At 40.6% G+C, this 23582-nt stretch overlaps 1 protein-coding gene across 1 annotated transcript in view; it reads right to left on the bottom strand.

Moving 5' to 3' along the window:
• Positions 1-23582, bottom strand: part of abcb7 (ATP-binding cassette, sub-family B (MDR/TAP), member 7) — a 94897-nt gene that overhangs the window by 37493 nt on the left and 33822 nt on the right. Inside the window, exon 12 of the mRNA XM_047051388.1 lies at positions 2169-2298. Coding sequence (XP_046907344.1) covers positions 2169-2298 — 130 coding nt within the window. The remainder of the gene's footprint in view (positions 1-2168; positions 2299-23582) is intronic.

A 23582-nucleotide genomic window follows, 5' to 3' on the forward strand; every position in this document is an offset into this window, starting at 1 on the left:
TACCATGTGCTAACTGAAAATATGCCCCCAAAAACGTAAATAAGCTTGACGTTTATTTAGGGGAAAATCACTCATTCATAAACATGTCAGAGGTAGCGATCATTGTTGGTAACAAGGCAAAATGTGATATAGCCCTGCTGTGTGGAGAAGCTGCCCCGGTAAATTGTAGGCTACTACTACTACTAGACTGTCTTCGTAGCAATTGCGTTGGTTGAATTCGATTTAACGTTACTTCCGTTATACGGTCTAGGCTGAAATGAATTATTTTCATGAGCAGATTGACAAAGTTTAGGCTGTGGCAATGGAGTTCAGGTTAGTAGTCACTAGTCAGATAGTTTCACCTATTGAAAGACTTTTGATTTAAGTAAGGGTAGTGCCGAACATGTGCCGCAGTTTGACTTCCTACTAGTACTGTAAACAGCTGTGGAGATGTTTTTGTTAGCTACTAGACTAGGCTACAGCGTTGCAGTGAGCTACACTGGTTTGAAACCACAGGTAATAATTTCACCCACAAATCGTTTACTTGTAATTTAATGTCATAGTAAATCCTACAACGAAAATTTGTTTGGGAGGAATGTTAATTTTAACGATTGAAAACAGATCATAGACCGCTGTAGTATGTGTTGCCCGGGCAACAGAGGCTAATGTCATGATGCTAATGCTTCTGTGAAATAGAAGACTACTGTTTACGAAAGTAGATGTACTTCCTTAATAATATCAGCTTATATTGTACATTACACATCACAATTGTGTGTCATATCACAAAGTAAAATGAGCAAATAGTTATCACCCAGGCCTCTTTACTTGTGGCGTTTCTGCAGCTGCCTTGCAGTAATGGCCTAGCCATCTCCCAGAAGTTAACGAGCTGCTAAAATAATGTTCTGCTAGAGATAGTCACGCGAGTTTTCGTGACGTTAGTGACGTTAGTGGCGTCAGTGACTGTGGCTAGCAAGTTAGCCATCGTTAGCTTCACTTTTCGCCACAAAAACTTAATTTCTACTTAAACCATGCAACGGAACGTAAAGCCGAAGGCAAAGCACACCCAATAAGTCGCGGAGATGTTTGAGTATTTAAAAAAAAGTTTCGTTGAGCGCGGAGCAGAGCGGAGGTAGAGGAAAGACCATCGGAGAGACGTTCTGAACTACATGGCGGAGAAATCAGTACGACCTAAGTCATCCAAGGTGTGGGAGCATTTCACACTAATTAAGTCGAAAAGGTGTATTAATTGACTGAGGTGAAGTTAGTTTTATATTCGACATTCGTCTCACATTCAGAAGACGCTACTTTGCAGCGTCGCGTTAGGGACCGGGTGAAAACTATCCATACCATTTTGAAAAATGTAGACTTTTATAATATTTTCATGAATATAAAACTTCAGACAGACACCCGAGTATCTTAACAATGTTTAGTATACTTCCACAGCCTTTCCTTTTTCAATAAAGTTTCAAATAAAATGATAGAAAATTACTAATCTTTGAAAATAGCTTAATCCTCGCAAATCTTAACTTCAAAATTGTGTCAAAAAATCTCAATTATACACCAGATTACTCTAATAAAGTCTGGCCTACTTCCACAACCTTTCAATTTTCAAAAATGTTTTAAACAAAACTCAAATCAATTGCTAATCTTCGAAAATAGCATTAAATCCACACTAATATTAATAACTTTTTCAAAATTGTGTGCCTGTTTGTGCACATTCTGAAGATGTTTTGCACTGTGAATTTGCACTGTCAGTTCTGTTTTTGAATAAAGGGTTGAAAATTAATGCTTTTTTGTTAATTGTTTTTTTATCCGATTCCTCGATTAATCGAAAAAAGAATCGACAGATTAATCGATTACTAAAGTAATTGTTAGTTGTAGCCGTAAATCAAATACTAAACATCAATATGCTGTGTCAAACTAGCTTGGATGACATCTGTATAACTACGATGCTGGTCTTCCTCATTGTGGTTGTACACATTTATATAACAAACTCAAACAAATTTCACGTATCGTAAACTTAAACAGAAAATCAATCAATAAATTATTTCCCATGATCAACCAACTCATGATGTCACCTGCTTCACCCCTACCCGTTTTCCCCCACACCCAATTTTCACTGTTCCACCTGGTCCTCCACATCGCCCCACTTATTCCATCTTGCCAAACTTTCCTTCCTCCATTCTTACCTGGGGAACCACTCCTAAGGCCTTCCTCAGGCTGTTCAGACTGACATCTCTGATGTTTTGACCCGCAATGTAGATGTTACCCTGCTGCGGCTCGTAGAAACGGAAGAGCATCCTCACAATGGTACTCTTCCTAAAAGCACACAAAACCACACACACATTTTTTTTACACTAGGCACCTGCCGAATGCAGTATACATACAGTGCATCCGGAAAGTATTCACAGTGCTTCAGCTTTTCCACATATTGTTATGTTACAGCCATAGTCAAAAAAAAAAATCTACATACAATACCCCATAATGATAACGTGAAAAACGCTGTCAAAATGTTTGCAAATCTTACAAAACTTACATAAGTATTTCACAGCCTTTGCCATGACATAAAAAATTGAGCTTGGGTGCATCCTGTTGCTTCCATTGATCATCCTTGAGACATTTCTACAACTTGATTGAAGTCCACCAGTGGTAAATTAAGTTGATAGGAATTGACTTGGAAAGGCACACACCTGTCTATATAAAGTCCCACAGTTGACAGTGCATGTCAAGGAAGTCCAAGGAATGATCTGTAGACCTCCGAGACAGGATTGTAGGCACAGATTTGGGGAAGGGTACAGAACAACCTCTGCTGCATTGAAGGTCCCAATGAGCACAGTGGCCTCCATCATTCGTAAATACATTTTCATGTATAAAGATAAAGCGAAGCGTCGTAGGAGAGGTTAACGGGCCGGTGCTTTGGTGCGACTTTGTCGGCGTGGAGCGCCAACAGCGTTACAGGAGATATTTCTATCCAACGTGCGTTCGCTGAGCAACAAACTGGACGAACTTCAGCTACTGGTGTGAAAAAACAGAGACTTTCGTTCATCTTCCAATTTGTGCTTTACGGAGACATGGCTGAGTGAACTGAACCCAGACTCTGTGCTACAGCTTGCAGGTTTCAAACTGCTGAGAGCGGATCGTGACTCCCTGCTTTCTGGCAAAAAGAAAGGCGGTAGTATTTGGTTTTTATAAACTGTGGCTGGTGTGAAGATGTGACAGTGATTCTGCAGTGTTCTCCCGATCTGGAATAATTTTTTATTAACTGTAAACCTTTATACTCGCCACGTGAGTTTGCTTCATTCATACTGGTCGGCGTCTATATGCCCCCTCAGGCTAGCGCCAACGAGGCTCAACGTGTGCTCGCCAACCAGATATTGAGTGTGGAGCATGAAAATCCTGATTCCTTGGTTATTGTGCTAGGCGACGTTAACAAAGGCAATCTCACTCAAGAATTACCCAAATACAGACAATTCATCAAATGCCCTACCAGAGAAGAGAACACTTTTGATCACTGCTACTCTACTATAAGTAAAGCATACCATGCGGTTCCCCGAGCAGCACTGGGTCACTCAAACCACGCCATGGTCCACCTGATTCCTGCATACAGGCAGAAGCTTAAGCGCTGTAAGCCTGCTGTGAGGACATCGAAACAGTGGACCAGTGAGGCTATGGAGGAACTGTGGGCGTGCTTGGACTGTACTGACTGGGACATGTTCATGACTGCTACCAATAGTCTGGATGAGCTCACGGAGACTGTGACATCATACATCGGCTTCTGTGAGGACTGCTGTATACCAACATGCACCACGGTGAGCTACAACAACGACAAACCCTGGTTTCCAGCTAAACTCAGAAGGCTGAGGCTGGACAAAGAGGCCGCATTTAGGAGTGGGGACAGGGACAGATTCAAGGAGTCGAAGAAAAGGTTTAGCGAGGCGGTGAGAGAGGCTAAACGACTGTACTCGGAGAGACTTGAACATCAATTCTCTGCTAACGACTCTGCTTCAGTCTGGAGAGGGCTAAGGCAGATCACCATATTCAAGCCCGGAGCCCCCCACTCCACTAACGACTCCCTCACAGACACCATTAGAGACCCTCTATTGCAGAGGTCGCCAACCTGTCGATCGCGATCGACGTGTCGATCTCGGAGACTTTCCCTGTCGATCTCCAAAATAATTTCAGAAATACTGATCTCCGACTAATTCATGAACGCGGAGGATTCTTAAACTGAACGCGCGTTCTCTTGTACCTGGATTTGCATATTGGCCTGTGCGTGTTGCAAAGCAATTCACCGACAGAATAAATGGGCGTTTTTTCCCGAAGACGACCTTTGAGAGACCTGCTATCCCAGGATACCTGTGGGCGTGGTTGCCGTTGGTTTGTTTATTTACCCGGCCGTGTTGTCCACATAGTGTTAGCAAGCATGGCAGAGGCACCACGAAAGAGGGCGAAAAACTACAGTTTCCATCATGAATGGGAGGAGGAATTCATCTTTACCTTGGTAAAAGACAAGAGTGTGTGTATGTTGTGCCACCAGCCACAGGCACTGTCTAAGCGAGGGAATTTGGAGCGGCACCACAACACTAACCATCCGAAATTCAAAGACTGCTATCCACCAAAGAGCGCAATCCGCGCCAAAAAAGTTCAGGAGCTGAAAGTGGAGTTGAAGGCTCAACAGTCGCTTTTCTCACAACCTACGTCTCAAAGTAAGGCTGCAACTGAGGCGTCATTTCGTATTAGCCACATTTTGGCTAAACACAAGAGACCTTTTACAGATGGGGATTTGTTAAAGGAACTATTGACCGTCACCGCAGAGACTGTTTGCAGCACCTTCAAAAACAAAGAGGACATAAAAGCTGCATTCCGTGCTGTGCCTCTTGGTCCTACAACAGTGACACGAAGGATCGAGTTACTGTCGGATAACGTTGGTCAACAGGTGTTGGAGGACTTGTCACTCTGTGAATATTTTTCACTGCAGTTTGATGAATCGCTGGATGTAATGGACACGGCTCAGCTTGTTGTATTTGTCAGAATGGCTTTCCAGGACTTTACAACAAAGGAGGACTTCCTCACTCTTCTCCAATTAAAAGAGAGAACGAGAGGTGAGGATATTTACAACGTTTTTAAAAGCTATGTCCGTGAAAAGAACATCCCCATTCAGAAACTGGTGGCAATCACTACCGATGGGGCACCGGCAATGTGCGGTGTGCACGCTGGTTTTATAGCACTGTGCCGTAATGATCCGGATTTCCCCGACTTCATGAAGTATCACTGTGTGATTCATCAGCAAGCCTTGGCTGGGAAAGTTGTGGACTTTTCTCATGTCATGTCACTGGTGGTCAAAGTGGTAAACTCGATTCGAGCAAAAGCGCTTCAGCATCGCTTATTCAAGGCGTTATTGGATGAGCTCGATTCGGCGTATGGAGACCTGCTTCTGCATGCTGATGTCAGGTGGTTGAGTCGCGGAAAGGTGCTGCAGCGATTTGTTGACTTGCTGCCTGAGATTAAGACGTTTCTGTCGAAAAGGAACGAGGAGCACGAGGAACTTTCAACGGATGCGTGGCTACTGGACCTGGGGTTTCTGACGGACCTAACCGGAAAACTGAACTCGCTCAACCACGAACTCCAGGGAAAAGACCGGCACCTCCTCCACATGATCAGCGCAGTGAATGCGTTCAAGGCCAAACTCTGTGTCTGGACCACGAATCTGAGGAAAGGGACGCTGACACACTTTACAAACCTGGAAAAAATGTCACAGTCCATCAAAGACTCTTCTGACTTTCACCCTGAGCAGTACTGTGTGCACCTGGACAAACTGGCAGCGGAGTTCAGTCGACGTTTTGGTGAGTTAGAAATCATGAAGGATATTGCTGCATTTCTTTCAAACCCATTCCTGCCTATTAATACAGAGGAGGTTGCAGACCAATTCGAGAAAGCATTTGCTTTGCCAAGTGGAGTGGACATGGAGATGCTTGATTTGCAAAATGACATTGAGCTGAAAGCCAGGTCAAGGGACAGTGACTTTTGGGGACTTGCCAGCCGAGAGAAGTTTCCTCTCCTCAGTGCATGTGCACTAAAAGTGAGTGCCTACTTTGGATCGACCTACCTCTGTGAAATTGCATTTTCACAGATGAAAATCACCAAATCCAAGTACAGGAGCCGGCTTACTGACAGACACCTCACAGACTGCCTCAGACTGGCTGTCTCTGCTTATGAGCCAAACTACAAGGCACTCACAGACAGTGTTCAGTCACAGCCATCACACTGACTTGTCACATGAGAAATTTGTCAGTGTTGTGTTGTAACTTCAGTTTATAAATAAAACCGTTCATATCCAGCCTGCTCATTGCAAAAGTGTTTTTTCTTGTTCATATTGTTCACAAAGTGTTTGATTTCATTCAATTACAATAAGGCCAAATATAAAGTTAAGTTGTAAGTTCAGTCTGGAGTCTGTTCTGTCTCTCAACGCCTCAATAGGTAGATCTTCGGGTCACCAAGGCAAAGGTCGGTGATCTTTGGCCTAAAAAGGTTGGTGACCACTGCTCTATTGGACCCCCTGCAGTTTGCCTTCAGAGCCAACAGGTCTGTGGACGATGCAGTTAATATGGCCCTCCACTTCACCCTACAGCACCTGGACTCCCCAGCATCCTACGCCAGGATCCTGTTTGTGGACTTCAGCTCTGCCTTTAATACCATCATCCACGCCCTGCTTCAGGACAAGCTCTCCCAGCTGAACGTGTCTGATTCCACCGGCAGGTGGATCACAGACTTTCTGTCTGACAGGAAGCAGTGCGTTAAGCTGGGAACACAAGTCTCTGATTCCCGGTCCATCAGCACCGGATCTCCCCAGGGCTGCGTCCTTTTCTCCTCTGCTCTTCTCCCTGTACACCAACAGCTGCACCTCCAGTCATCCATGATTATAGGTGGGAAGCGGACAACCTGGTGACCTGGTGCAGCCAGAACAACATAGAGCTCAATGCTCTCAAGACAGTGGAGATTGTTGTGGACTTCAGGAAGAACACAGCCCTAATCACCCCCATCAACCTGTGTGACTCCCCAGTCAACACTGTGGAGTCCTTCCGCTTCCTGGGCTCTATCCTCTCCCAGGACCTCAAGTGGGAACTGAACATCAGCTCCCTCACCAAGAAAGCACAACAAAGGATGTACTTCCTGCTGCAGCTGAAGAAATTCAACCTGCCAAAGACAATGATGGTGCACTTCTACACAGCCATCATTGGTTCCATCCTCACCTCCTCCATCACCATCTGGTACGCTGCTGCCACTGCCAAGGACAAGAGCAGGCTGCAGCGTATCATCTGCACTGCGGAGAAGGTGATTGGCTGTAATCTTCCTTCCCTCAAGGACCTGCACACCTCGAGGACCCTGAGGCGAGCGAAGAAGATTGTGTCCGACTCCTCCCACGCTGGACACTCCCTGTTTCAGTTGATCCCCTCCGGCAGAAGGCTGCGGTCCATCAGGACCAAAACCTCACGCCACACAAACAGTTTCTTCCCTTCCACTGTTGGCCTCCTCAACAAGGCCAAGAGTTCATACTGACTTTAATGACTTCATGTCTTAAAACAATTTGCATTTTGCACCACATTACAATTCCTGTAATATTAGTATTTTAAACTGTAAATTGGCAACTTATATTTTATATTATGGCAACTATTTTATTTTATTGTATATTTTATTTTAATTATATTCCACTTAGTATTGCTAGTTTATATATCCTTAGTATAGTTAGACCACATATTTAAATTTAAAATTCCTGTATGTTTATTGTATGTACCTTCCTGCCAAAGCAAATTCCTTGTCTGTGCAAACTTTCATGGCGAATAAATCCCTTTCTGATTCTGAAATGGAAGAAGTTTGGTACCACCAGGAGTCTTCCTAGAGTTTGCCGGCAGGCTAAACTGAGAGATCAGGGGAGAAAGGGCCTTAATCAGGGAGGTGACCAAGATCCTGATGTTCACTCTGATAGAGCTCCAGCATTGCTCTGTGAAGAGAGGAGAACCTTCCAGAAGGACATCTCTGCAGCATTCCAACAATCAGGCCTGTATGGTAGAGTGGCCAGACAGAAACCACTCCTTAGTAAAAGGCCCATGACAGCCCGCCTGGAGTTTGCCAAAAGGCACCTGAAGAACTCTCAAACCATGCAAAACAAAATTCTCTGGTCTGATGAAACAAAGATTGGACTGAATGCCAAGCGTCATGTCCAGAGGACCCCAGGCACCGTTCATCACCTGGCCAATGCCATCCCTACAGTGAAGCATGGTGGTGGCAGCATCATGCTGTGGGGAAGTTTTTCAGTGGCAGGAACTGGGAGACTAGTAAGGATCGAGGGAAAGATGAATGCAGCAATGTACAGAAACATCCTTGATGCAAACCCGCTCCAGAGCACTCTGGACCTCAGACTGGGACAAAGGTTCATCTTCCAACAGGACAACGACCCAAGGCATACAGCCAAGATAAAAGGAGTTGCTTCAGGACAAATTTGTGAATGTCCTTGAGTGGCAGAGCCTAGACTGGAATCCGATTGAACATCTCTGGAGAGATCTAAAAATGGCTGTGCACCGGTGCTCCCTATATAACCTGATGGAGCTTGAGAGGTCCTGCAAAGAAGAATGGAAGAAACTGCCCACAAATAGGTGTGCCAAGCTTGTAGCATCATACTCAAAAATATGTTTTGTATTAAAGTATTGAGCAAAGGCTGTGACTACTTATGTACATGTTATATTTTTGTTCTTAATTTGTGTAAATCTATAAAAAATAATATAGCTGCAATGAGGAGGCCAAGCAGGTCAAATGAACCATAAAACATTTTAAGGAATCATTGATTGCAAAACCGATTTTACGCTGCCACAGTTGAATAACGACAGTTTGGTGGGTAAAATTGACAAACAGTGAACCTCAAAGTCCATTGACATCTCTTTCCTATCTAAATCTCACAACTTGAAACTGAGCAGTAAAACGATCGGTTTTGAAAAAGTGGAATTTGTGACGTCACAAATTCCGCATCACCTTTGTCATGTCCCAACATTTACTTACAGACCAGCCCTCTGGTGTTTTGGCCCAGGATCTCAGACACTAGTTTAGCTGCGCGCTACTCTGTGTACTTCCACGCGAACAACAAAGGAGAAAGTTTGAAAGTGTTTAAAGTATATTGAAAATGGACCATCGTAAATGCGTTGTTCCAGGCTGTACTGAAAATGCTCACACTTTTCATAATCTTCCCAAGGAACCAGACACCCGACGGGCATGGCTGATGTTTTTCTATGAGAAGATCCCTGTGAAGTTCGACACTCATTTATTCATTTGTATTGAATGAAAACCTTGGACAATTTAAAGAAGGATTTGCTAAGCCGCTGTTGCTGAAAAGAGGTGCTGTTCCAACCGTATGCTCATCACAAACGCAAGCTGTAAGTATGATTTTGTCGCTAACAGTTAGCCTATTAGCAATGCTAACGTGTCCTGTATCTAACATTGGTAGAATGCTAAATATGTTTCAAAACACATCAACATGCCTTACTTAGCAAATTACTCTAGCTAGAGTAGTTGTAGTCGGCATTAGAAGGGAAGCTTCCGAAAAAAATAGCCAGAAAACGAATAGCAGTCTAGCCTATTGCCAACGCCTGTCTAGATCTATTTGAAAGAACTGGAGAAAGGCAGGTGCTAGATACAGGATACGTTAGCATTGCTAATAACTGTTACCAACAAAATCATACTGTAGCTTGCGGTTGTGATGAACATAAGGTCGGAACACACCTCTTTTCAGCAACAGCTTCATAGCAAATCCTGTTTTACATTGTCCCAGGTTTTCAAAACCGTCCTTGGTGAAATAGTTCCAACAAATGTGTAATTGGAGGTCGAACTGCACATGGATCTTCTAATCTACGGTATAGACAAACATCAGCCATGCCCGTCGAGTCAATGTTAGCTAGACTAGCTCATCTGCTTTTTATTAACGCTAATTTGCAAGGAATGCCAGAACAGATAGCGAAAACACCTAGACTGTAGGAATTTTAACTAGATTAGCTTGCAAACGCAAGTGCATAGGTAGAATGTGTGATGATTTAGCCTAGTTTATTTGCAATAGGGCTAACGTGTCATTTCTAGTGCTGTCAAACGACTAAAATATTGAATCACGATTAATCGCATTAATGTCATAGTTGACTCGAGATTAATTGCAATTATCGCACAATTTTATCTATCTTAAATGTCCCTTGATTTCTTTTTGTCCAATAGTTTTTTCTCGTTTTAACGCTCTTATCAACATGGAGAAGTGGGTCGGATTGCTTGGTGCTGTAGTTGGTGAATGGAAAGGCCAGAGACGCTTGGTGTTTGTCCCTGGCTTGGGAACCACAATTCACCTTAGGTTAGATTCTCAGGGAGATAATTGACTCGTTAATATCTGACTCCAATTTTAAGACACGTGCACAAGTGCGTTACCTGTAACCTCGAGCGCTAAACAGTTAATGACATGAAACTCTGACGTAGGTAAAAATCGTCTGCTTGATCAGAGCACCGACCCTAAAGTATGCGTGTTCACTAAACAGTCGTTTATCTCTACTATAATATAGATTTAACCATAGTAGACCTAGTAGGATATGTAATCGATCACTCAGAGGCCCCGGTAAATTCCTTCGGCGCGTGGAGATCCACTGTAAGTGACTCAGATGCCTTAAGTTAACTCCTTCGAGTCGGTGATCGCGCCAGCGCGATCAGAGCGCAGGTCAGCTTTCGGACTACGCAGCATATAAACAAAGACACTCAGAGGGCAGCCGTCGATTTCATGCGGAAGTGCAGACCTGAAGCTACATTTGAGTGCTTGGTTTGTGTAAATACACCAAGTAAAACTTAAGATACGATCATTTCAATTCCATGAAAAAAGTGCGTCCAAAAAATGCGCTCTTTTATGCGCGCGTTGCATTTATTGTAATATTTTTCTAGTTTTTTGTCCAAAAATGAAACGGAGAAAAACGGGTGATTCTACTGACTCCTAGCTATAGGATGCACGAGAAAACGAGAGGACAAAGAGACGTCTAAGAAAAAACTAATTTGGTTTATTATGACTAGTTTTCGAAGTATTTTGAGTAGTTTAGCTAAACATTTGGACTTATTTGGGGGGAAATGAGTCGGACACGCTGTCCAACATGCCGGCGACTTGTTATTTCTACCTCAGAGCAAAAAAAAAAAAAAAAGATGGACGACCAAGATTTTTTGTTTACAACGAGAGGTAAGAAAAACATTCATTGCTTTCGTTTATCTTATTATATTATTCTATTCTACTTCACTGTAATACAAATACCTCAGAACATACTGATTTTTGATTCTTATACATCTTTTTTTTTTTTACGTTTTATTGACATAAAGAGAAAAAAGAGCCATTGTGGCATAGACGGAGGTTCTGCGGTGGTCAAAGAGAAGGTTATAAATGAGCCAAGGGTGACATCTAGTGGAGAAAAAAAATATATATTTTTTTTATTTTTTGAATATTGTGAATATTTTTTAATTATGGGACAAATATGGATGAATAACAGTGCATATGGATAGACCTGCTCTCTTTGTAAATAGCTTAATTATAAATCAACTTTACCTTTTTATGTTCACATATACAACTTGTGCTTCAATTTCAAACTTTTGAAATGCTTGATTGAGCATATGTGTGTGTATTATAGTCAAAAAAACATAATTTTTCCACACGGAGCTTGTGTTTTTGTGTCTGTTTGGGTCCAGTATGTTGAAAAGTATGCCAAAGTGAAAATCTTAATTTAAATGGTCATGTAGGTGAGATTGTGCTGAAAAAAAAGATACCAAACATTGGTATGATAAATATTTCTTTATGTAGTATATCAAGGCCAAATCAAAGGTACTCAAAAACGGACAAAATAGCTCCAGACTCCATAGAGTTAAAACCTACTCAAAAGTCTTTGTTAGCCGCATCAACCAGACTAGATCTAATTTTTCACCGCCGTAGCCTGATAGATACGTTTCAAAGAGAACAAGTAACGTCAAAATGCACAATAATAGTTTATTATCTAAATAGTAAGATAATCAATACAATGATAATGAAATATCATCAAATACAAAACATACCTTCAGAGCAATGTTTAACAAAGGTATGTCACAATGAAGACTAGGCGCCTAACGCACCGGAGCTGTATCGTAAACAAAACTCAGTGATTGGTAACACTTCTTCCTATATACACCCAAACCTGACTAAAATGGGGACGCCGGTCACATGACTGAAAAGTTGTCTAACGCATACAAATTCAAATTGGATCTTTAATCAAGGCTGCAGTAGACCAAGTGGTGCCCTTGCAAGACAAGGGAATATGTTAAACACATGTTGGTCTGCTGCAGGCACAAACTCTGTAAACCCTGTACATGTACATGTTACAGTATTAAAAATTATTACTAGCATTTAATACATAAAATAAGAAACAAAAGCATATCAAACATGACATTAAAAGCTGTTTAGAACCTTATTTTCAAGAACACAACTTTTAATGATAATTTCAGAGTCTTCCTCTGTCCACCTTCCTCTTCAACTGTTGAGACCACCTCTCCAGAGGTGTGTCATTAAGGTGTGATTGTCATTTTAGCATTCATGTAAATCAACGACTGTCCCAGACGAGTGTCTGGGTGACCAGTGACAAAGGGGCTGCCAAAACAGCCCTACAGTGCAAATGTTTTTTTTTCTTCTTTTTTTTTTTTTTTTTTACAACATTGCAATCGCCTGGCTTTGACGAGGGGGTGGAGAATTCACATCAGCTATGTGCTTGGCCATCAAGTGGTATTTCAGACGTGCTGGACGTGCTGAGATGATAGCTCAGTTCACAACGACGAAACACACATATCACTTTGGGCTTGTCAATGGAACGATTTAGCAACTTTTTTAAAGTAAAATTTCCATTCAGAATCTTATTGGCATCCATTTCGGCCTCTCCCACTCGCCATCCATTCAAAACGTAACGTTAGCCTACTACTCTTTATCCGGCGTGCCTGTTGTTTTGTTTCCTGTCTAGCTAGATCTGGTGTGGTGTTGTAGCAACAGCATGTGAAACAAACTACATCGTTTGCTAGGCCAAAAAGAACGTTAATCGCGCGATAAAAAAATGTCAACGTTAAAATGGGTTTGCGTTAACGCCATTAGTAACGCGTTAAACTGACAGCACTAGTTATTTCATGTTCCTGACTGTGTTTCATTCAAATAAATAACCTGTGTTGTCATACAAATCTACAATTCACAAAGCATGTTTGTCCAGATCTTTGTTAGGTTATTTTACATTTTATTTTTCTGCAAGATATTTAGCTAACTGAAGCTGGGTTGAATCAAGATATAGTTTGATTGCTAAACTGTAACGTTACCCACACAAGTCGATCCCGTTTGCTTCAACAACAGAAGTGGAAACAACTAACATTGTCATTTCAAATGATATCAGGGGCCTGTTCCATAAAAGATGCTCAAAAAAGTTAGACTTAAAGTCCCAAACCAGACTTGAATAACACAGTCCAACTAATTCAAGTCAGATTTAAGTAGTAGTCAAGCTAATTGCGCGTGCACCCTATTCTTAAGCAGCCCGAAAGGTAAAACATGGATCATACAATCCACCTCGGCAAAAGTAATGCACACGGCCACGTGACTTCTTCCAGAAAGAACGTTCCCTTTAAGCTTTGTACTATGACAGATCCCTCATCCACCGCTTCATCAAAATTAAATGACACGGCATGATTGACATGAACGATAGGCTACGTAGGTCGAAGTCCTTTTTTAGACCTTTACTTCGTTGATTAAAAAACAGACACCCTCTAAACACATGTAAATTAACTTTTTTGACATTATAAATAGCCTACTATTAATCACATTACCCAGTAGCCTAACTTTTTAACATTGTTGTTCTGTCAGTAAAATGGAGGATATAGATGTAGCCTATGGATTTAGGTTTGTTTTGCAATTGTAGACTACTGTTGACAATTATATAGCCAAGCTATGATAATTATACTTTAGATTGAGAGAGGCCTATGCCTGATGCCTAAACATTTGAATTAACAAACTAGGCTATAGCCATACGTTTAACATGGTGTGTATCAAATCATTGTTCACGTAGACTATTTAAGTTGATTTCTATCAATGTTGAACATATCGTTTTCCTGTTGGGTCAGTGTTAGAGGAAGGTCTGGTTAAGCACCAAGTCACGCTAAGCTCAGATCCCCACCCCTCGGCTTGAGGCAAAGGCCCCGGTGGATGTAGGTGGTATTGCATTTCCGATTTGCTACCCAAATCGCCCGGTCGTTTTTATTCTTTTAACTCCAGTCAACATACCTAAAACTATCTCCCCCAATAATTTTTGTTCGATTGTCGAACCTGGCTCATATGTTTTTACTACTAATTTTACCGGATTTTTGTTAAGTTTGAAACCAATCCGAAATCGGTAAACTAGCACCCCATGTATTTGCTTACGTCAAGAAAAGTTGCCTGGAAACGTGCTCAGGGGGCGATGAACAGGGGACGAGCACAAAATGGAACATCAGCAAATCGCTGATTTACCTGAGCTGATGGAGAACTAGGAGAAAGGACTTGATAATCTACAGTTCCCTGCCTTTATTGTAGCAAGTTTTACAAATGGTTGCGCACATACATGACGGTTGTTTGTTGAGTTTATTTTTGTTATTTTAAAGCAGAGTTAACCATTTTGTAATGAACGCTATTATGCTCATGGCATGACAAACGTAATTATAGCCTAATATAATTAGTTATAATATTGTGGCATGTTACAGCATCATTATAGATTGCTGACGTTGTTGATGTTATTCTGGATCAAAGACAAATACAGTGCCCTCCAAAAGTATTGGAACAGTGAGGCGAATTCCTTTATTTTTGCTGTAGACTGAAAACATTTGGGCTTGACATCAAATAATGAACGTGAGACCAGAGATCAACGTTTCAGCTTTTATTTCCAGGTATTTACATCAGGATCTGATGCACAACTAAGAAAATATCACATTTTGTTTGAATCCACCCATTTGTCATGTGATCAAAAGTATTGGAACAGATATACTTAAAACATATTTAAGTGAATAAGACTTAATATTTAGTTGCAAATCCTTTGTTTTCAATAACTGCAGCAAGTCTGTGACCCATTGACGTCACCAAACTTTTGCATTCTTCCTTTTTGATGCTTTCCCAGGCTTTCACTGCAGCCTCTTTCAGTTGTTGTTTGTTTTGTGGGGTTCCTCCCTTCAGTCTCCTCTTAAGCAGGTAAAATGCATGCTCTATAGGGTTTAAGTCTGGAGATTGACTTGGCCAGTCTAATACCTTCCATTTCTTGCCCCTGATGAACTCCTTTGTTGTTTTGGCAGTGTGTTTTGGGTCGTTATCTTGCTGCATGATGAAGGCTCTGCCAATCAGTTTGGTTGCATCTTTCCTTAAATTGGCAGACAAAATGTTTCTGTAGACTTCCGAGTTCATTTTGCTGCTGCCATCATGTGTTACATCCTCAATGAAGATTAATGAGCCCGTCCCAGAAGAAGCCATGCAAGCCCAAGCCATGACATTACCTCCACCGTGTTTCACAGATGAGCTTGTGTGTTTGGGATCATGAGCAGTTCCTTTCTTTCTCCAAACTTTAGCCTTTCCATCACTTTGGTAAAAGTTAATCTTTGTTTCATCAGTCCATAAAACTTTGTCCCAGAATTTTTGAGGTTCATCTCTGTACTTTTTGGCAAATTCCAGCCTGGCCTTCCTATTCTTCTTGCTAATAAGTGGTTTGCATCTTCTGGTGTAGCCCTTGTACTTTTGTTCATGAAGTCTTCTGCGAACAGTAGATAGTGATACCTTCACTCCTGCCATCTGGAGGTTGTTGCTGATCTCACTAACAGTTGTTTTAGGGTCTTTCTTTACAGCTCTTACAATGTTTCTGTCATCAACTGCTGATGTTTTCCTTGGTCTACCTGTTCGACGTCTGTTACTTAGTACACCAGTAGTTTTCTTCTTCTTCAGGACATTCCAAATGGTTGTACTGGCTATGGCCAATGTTTCTGCAATGGCTCTGATTGATTTTCCATCTTCTCTAAGACTCACAATTGCTTGTTTTTCACCCAAAGACAGCGCTCTGGTTTTCATGTTGTTTTCACCTCTGAATACAGTCTGCATAGACAAAACCTATCTTACCCAATCTGAACCTGAGTGTAGACATTCAGTGGTATTTATTGATTGAATAATGTATGTAATAGGACACACCTGGGCAACAAAACACACCTGTCAGTCACATGTTCCAATACTTTTGCTCACGTGACAAATGGGTGGGTTCGAACAAAAAGGTGATATTTTCTAATTTGTGCATCAGATCCTGATGTAAATACCTGGAAATAAAAGCTGAAACGTTGATCTCTGGTTTCACATTCATCGTTTGATGTCAAGCCCAAATGTTTTCAGTCTACAGCAAAAATAAAGGAATTGGCCTCACTGTTCCAATACTTTTGGAGGGCACTGTATGTATAAATCATGTCTGATAACCACAATATTGCTACGGTCGTTATATTCTTAAAACGTTGTCAGTTAACACCACAACAATGGCATTAACGATAAGCTAGTAATAGTAAGCAACACTCATTGGGTGTGCTCACGCCTTTGGCGAGCACAATCATTGTTCTCTCTCATATACAGTATATTATTATTGTGAGAATGCTGTTAAGCATTGTAGCACCGATTCCTACAATTTTGGTATCAAAACATTCAGCTCCTTCAGGAGATGTATGCTATGACTTCTCCTTTCTCACTTTTATACTTAAAAAATAAATTAAGGTTTTTGTGCAAATTATTCTCCCTTTAAAAGTAATGGTGAATCCTTTCAAATCCTTAAAAAAGCTTCCTCCTCTTTCAAACTTAACTACTTCAACATACTTTCAGCTAGAATCACCATTCAACTTTAAAATGTTCACAGGACATTCAGCTAAACCCAAATTTTAAGCTTTTTCAAATATTCAGCCAATTTTGAATTATGACAGTTTAAGCTACATCAAAAGTTTTGCTCCTACTTGATTTTTAGGAAATAGCACACTCTGCTGGCTGCTCTTTTTCTGATATTCAACTAAATTGTCAAACAAATTCCTTTATTGTTCATATAGTTTAACTTACAGAAACAAATTATACCTTTAATGTAAGAAAACTTGTCCTCTTTCAGCCAATGTAACTACTAAAGAGCTCACATTTACAGATTGTCGGCCATGAGTCTTGAAGTGAGAGCAGCCTTTCAAATTCTGTCACTAACTTCAATGGAGAGGTGGGTAAAACACGTCAGAGAAATTCGAAAGTAGACGTTTTTTAAGCTGCCGGTAGAGTCGTATTTCTGACCGCATATACATATAAAGGACAATCTCTGGTTTCCGCAGAGTCTTGGGTCTCAGAAAATATCCTAATTTTTTTGATTGGACGTATAGTTTTGCGTATAGGTTAACTTGATTGAGGTTAGGATACTAGGTAAATGTCTTAAGCTCTCTGCCCAGTTCGTTAGCGATCACAGCTGCGCCATCACCGTGGCAACCAAACAGACACACACCATGAAAGCAGAATTGGGTAAACGTTTTGGAAACTGCCAAGAGTTGTATTTCTGACCACACAGACACATATAGGCCGGGACGTGCACAGGAATTTTGAAGGGGCAGTTGCTCTGGCCTGAAAACGGGCCAGAGCAACTGCCCCTTCAAAATTCCTGTGCACGTCCCGGCCTATATGTGCCTGTAAGCTTAATGTAGATTGTTCATATGAAGATTTCTGAGATGTAAATCATGTTATCAGCATATCAAATTCACAATTGGTATAAGTTTAGAAGTTTAGAATAATTATGTAGGCTACATAAAAAATTAGCATCTCCATAAAGCATGACTGGACAGTTCAGAAATGGACAAATGTGTGTTCAAACCTGTAGTCTTTTCCACAGATCACATCCATAAGATGTAAGCTTTCAGAAAATAAATGGTTTAGGTGGTTGAATCAGTTTCCCTAAATGGCACAGCCCAAAAAAGTATCAGCCATATACTCCATTTACCAATACCAAATGTATTATGCATGGGCAGCATACTAATATGGAGAGAAGGACGTGTCTCTTGTGTCATTAGATAACATCCTGAGGGTATAAGCTTTCAGAGGATATATGGCTAACATGTAGCAATGAAATTCTGCAAATTGCCAAAATTACAAGTTGAGCAACCTTGTTTAATTTGGAAGACAATTCTGAAATAAAGGGTTATACTTCTTTTTTTCAGTCGTTAGAAAAACTAGCCAGACCTGCAAACTCCGGCTCGATTTTTTTGTGATTTTAATATGCAAATGACACGTTTCTGAGCATGACTTAAAGGCCATATTGCAGGTTAAACATCACTGTTGATAAATGGGTACTTGAAGCACTCAGTATATCATACAAAAAACTCCAAATGGTGTCTCTAAATGGTGTTAGACCAGTTTTGGGTGTTAGCATTAGCATATTAGCGCAATTTGGTGATGACGTCACGTTGGGGAGACGTGGAGGAAACTATGCATAAATATCCATAGACGTAATATAGATATCCATGGAGAATAGCCTCAGATTAGTACTAGAACTATGGCGAATGACTGCAACTCACCAGGATACTTCACCAACTCCACTCATTCTCCTCGGACCATCTAACTACATCAAACACAATTTCTACAGAATGAAAAACTTTCTGTTATGTACGCTATTGCAGCTTCGTCCCAAGATCTCTACAGACCATGCAGCTAATTTAATGCTCAACACTTGAACACAGGGGCTTATTATTTGAAAGAGGAACTAGAGATGGTACAATTTCTGGGGGAAATTGTAGGGCATGCTTAGGTTGCAGATGGGTCAGTTTATTATGGAACAAGCCAAACCCCCTTTGAAACTAGCTATTCTAACAATGTTGTCACCAAGAGTATTTTTCAGATGGAATCGCGATTCAAACAGTACAATCTACTAACTGAAAATATGCAGCAAAACACGTAATCTTTGGACGCAAGGCCATCTTTGGAAATACCTATTTGTTCTTAAATAATTCTGCCAGGTTAAATACATTACATTTTACATTTAGTCATTTAGCAGACGCTCTTATCCAGAGCGACTTACAGTAAGTACAGGGACATTTCCCCGAGGCAAGTAGGGTGAAGCGCCTTGCCCAAGGATACAACATCATGTGGCATGGCGGGAATCAATCCGGCAACCTTCTGATTACTAGCCCGACTCCCTCACCGCTCAGCCATCTGACTCCCTAAATAAAGGTTAAATAAAATAAGAAACACGTAGGCTATATAATCTTGATATTTATTTAGGGGGAAATGGCTAATTCAAAAGAGGTTTGCCGGAAGCGATCATTGTCAGTAAAAAAAGCCGACCCTTTGGTCCCAGTCTAGAGCCCTGCATGGAGAAGCTGCATGAAGTTACGAGCCAGCTAGCCTAGCTGATGTTGCTAGCCAAACTTCACTAAATGTGCCGGAAATGTAAAACGTTTCTTTTGTTATAAAGTTAAGCCTGTGGCATTGAAGACAGCGACGCAGCACACAAGCTTGAGTTTAAATACATTATTTCATGTAACATTACATACTGCACATGCAAGCCTTGAATTGCTTAAATGTATGATGCTACCAGTACACCACAGCACGATAGATAGTACTTTATGGAAGCAAATCGTGACCAAAATTCAAATGAAAATGCATTTCCAGAAATGCATTTTCATTTTAAGAATGTGGCTGCATTATTTGACTCATAAATGAAATTAGTAATCAATCATCCTATTTGCATTTTAATTTTTTTCTTTAAGACTGCTCATTCTTTCACTTAATTAAAATGAAAACGAAAAAGACATTTGAAATTTAATTTTCATAATATGCCCCAGCAAAGAGATTAGAATTCAATTTGAAATGTAAAATTTGAAAATGAAAATGCATTTCCAGAAATGCATTTTCATTTTAAGAACGTGGCTGCAAAATCGTGACCACAATTCAAATTCAAATGCATTTCCAGAAATGCATTTTCATTTTCAAGAACGTGGCTGCAAAATCGTGACCACAATTTAAATGAAAATGCATTTCTGGAAATGCATTTTCATTTTTTAGAACGTGGCTGCAAAATCGTGACCACAATTCAAATTCAAATGCATTTCCAGAAATGCATTTTCATATTAAGAATGTGGCTGCATTATTTGACTCATAAATAAAATTAGTAATCAATCATCCTATTTGCATTTTCTTCCTCAAGACTGCACATGTTATGCCATAATCAAAAAGAAAACAGTGCAGACATTGCATTTCCATTTTCATGTTCTGCCCACAAAGAACTGCCCATAATTCGAAAACGAAAATGCATTCTGAGCGGCGCAGCAGAGTGACGTCAGTAGCCGCTCTTCTTCAGCTCCCTAGCCGAGCTACCCATCCTGTTCGGTAGGGGGCGGTGTGCACATACGCATTGCATTACATGGCAAATGTGCCGGGAAATTGATTGAATTGCCGGGTCTTTAGAGGACGCATGACAGATCATGGCACTCCCTCAAATTGTGCAGACACTGATAGAATTAGCTGAGCTGGTAGAAACTAATAATATATCTGAGTCTGATGCCCGTGACCGGGTAGAACAAGTCAGAGAGCGCTTGGCTGCATACTCTGCCGTCACAGACGTACACATTAATGAGGTTGCCATAGTAAACCTCTCTTCAGTCCTGGAACGGCTGGATGCTGTGGAGCCTCAAATGGGAAGGGGACGACCAACCATCCACATTCCGTTCGAGTCCATCGAAAACGATTTATTAAATGGTTTAAAAATAAAGGACATAGCGGAGCTGTTCGTCGTAAACCACCAGACCATCCGTCGGAGGATGCAAAGCAACGGATTTATGGAGCTAGAAAGCTGACAAAAGTATCTAAATTTGAATATGAAATATCTGAAATATTTGTGTGTCGAATTTCATAAAACCTAAATATTTTGCTGTTGAATATATAACATCTGAATTATTTGAATGCAGAATTTAATAAAACTTAATTATTTTGATCCAAAAATACAAATTTCTAAAATTCAGATTGCAGGAATTCAGATTCTTGAAATTCAGATTTCTGAAATTCAGATTGCGGAAATTCAAATTCAGATTGCGGAAATTCAGATTTTGTCTGAACTAACTCTATGGAACTAGGCCAAAGGTGAAACAGCTTGCTTTCACAGGGGAAAGTAGACGATTTCAGAACGACCGAACTTAACAAAATCTAAGTTGCTCGTTGGAGGAACAGTATGGAGCAAGTGCTTATGAAACTTGTAAAAACTTGTGTCTTCTCCTTTGCCAAGATCGGCATTTACTGTTACCAATTGAGTCGAGACAGACTCGGAGGGCGGCGGAGACCGATGGAAGACGTGGAACAACTGGCAAAGCTATAGCCTATATATTTATGTTCCGTTGTTCTCTTTTCTGTGTTGGAGTTCTTTTAAGAGCTTGATGCCATCAACATAGCCTGATATAAAATCTTGAACTTCAATTGTGTCTCAATTATAATACCCACACAGAAAATCCAGATTGAATCAAGTCACGCTAGCTAGCTACTGTAGTTCAAGTTCAAGTCTTTTATTTGTCAGGTAGCCTACACAGAACAACACAAGGTTAGACTGCACTGAACTTCTTAAGACAACGCAAGCACCTGGCATAACATAACATATAAGTAGGCTACACGGAACACAATTTACATCAATGCTGAGCTTAAATAAGTGAAACTTCCTACATATAGCCAACAGATAGCAATAAATATCGACTATACTAACCCTAATACTAAAACTTCCTAAATTACAGATAACAATAGATAGTACACTAACCTAAATGCACAAGAAACCTGTTTCAACCCTATAACCTATTCTAACCTAAGTGGAGTACAGTACAATAGTGCAATGTCAATGACCATACAGGAGCCTGTTGGCGAGGTACAGTGAGGTACGGTAGTTACTGATGGAGCAACCAGTAGCTGAAAGTGACAGTGTATAAGTGACTATTGCTAATAGCCAATTTTGGATGGTCAAGCATATTTTTGATTGTCTCCTTATTCCTATCAAAGTCAATGTTCAGCCTATAGGCTATGTTCATTTGCTAAGTGACATTTCATATCGGTTATAGATAGTGAAATATTTGCTTTCTGAGAGATCGGACATAGCATTTAACAGCATGTAAGGAGTTATCTATCAGAATATATCTGTAGTGCGGCAGGGTGTGATGTGATTAATCATCCACACATCGTCTGGAAGTCAGTTTCAATCAAATACCAACGATCTCTATACTACATCTTGCCGACGTATCTTCTACACATCGGGCCGACGTCGGCAAGACGTAGCCTATGTGTGCTATCCCAGATGATCTGGGTCTTCCTCAAACTAGCAACTCAGTTTGTTCTACTCGGTCACGGGCATCAGACTCAGATATATTATTAGTTTCTACCAGCTCAGCTAATTCTATCAGTGTCTGCACAATTTGAGGGAGCGCCATGATCTGTGATGCGTCCTCTAAAGACCCGGCAATTCAATCAATTTCCCGGCACATTTGCCATGTAATGCAATGCGTATGTGCACACCGCCCCCTACCGAACAAGATGGGTAGCTCGGTCAGCAGGGAGCTGAAGAAGAGCGGCTACTGACGTCAATCTGCTGCGCCGCTCAGAATGCATTTTCGTTTTCGAATTATGGGCAGTTCTTTGCGGGCAGAACATGAAAATGAAAATGCAATGTCCGCTCTGTTTTCTTTTTGATTATGGCATAACATGTGCAGTCTTGAGGAAGAAAATGCAAATGCAAATAGGATGATTGATTACCAATTTTATTTATGAGTCAAATAATGCAGCCACATTCTTAAAATGAAAATGCATTTCTGGAAATCCATTTTCAGCCACGTTCTGAAAATGAAAATGCATTTCTGGAAATGCATTTTCAGCCACGTTCTGAAAATGAAAATGCATTTCCAGAAATGCATTTTCATTTGAATTGTGGTCACGATTTTGCAGCCACGTTCTTGAAAATGAAAATGCATTTCTGGAAATGCATTTGAATTTGAATTGTGGTCACGATTTTGCAGCCACGTTCCTAAAATGAAAATGCATTTCGGAAATGCATTTTCATTTTCAAATTTTACATTTCAAATTGAATTTTGGTATCTATTTGCTGGGGCATATTATGAAAATTAAATTTCAAATGTCTTTTTCGTTTTCATTTTAATTAAGTGAAAGAATGAGCAGTCTTAAAGAAGAAAATTAAAATGCAAATAGGATGATTGATTACTAATTTCATTTATGAGTCAAATAATGCAGCCACATTCTTAAAATGAAAATGCATTTCTGGAAATGCATTTTCATTTGAAATTTGGTCACGATTTGCTTCAAATGCAAATAGGATGATTGATTACTAATTTCATTTATGAGTCAAATAATGCAGCTACATTCTTAAAATGAAAATGCATTTCTGGAAATGCATTTTCATTTGAATTTTGGTCACGATTTGCTTCCATAGTACTTAAGCTACTAGTAGTACTCTGCAACAGTCTATCCCATATAGTGCTAGTTCTATCCAGCCTAACACATATATGCACGT

Source organism: Hypomesus transpacificus, unplaced genomic scaffold (genome assembly GCF_021917145.1).
Source record: "Hypomesus transpacificus isolate Combined female unplaced genomic scaffold, fHypTra1 scaffold_152, whole genome shotgun sequence".
NCBI classification, from domain to species: Eukaryota; Metazoa; Chordata; class Actinopteri; order Osmeriformes; family Osmeridae; genus Hypomesus; species Hypomesus transpacificus.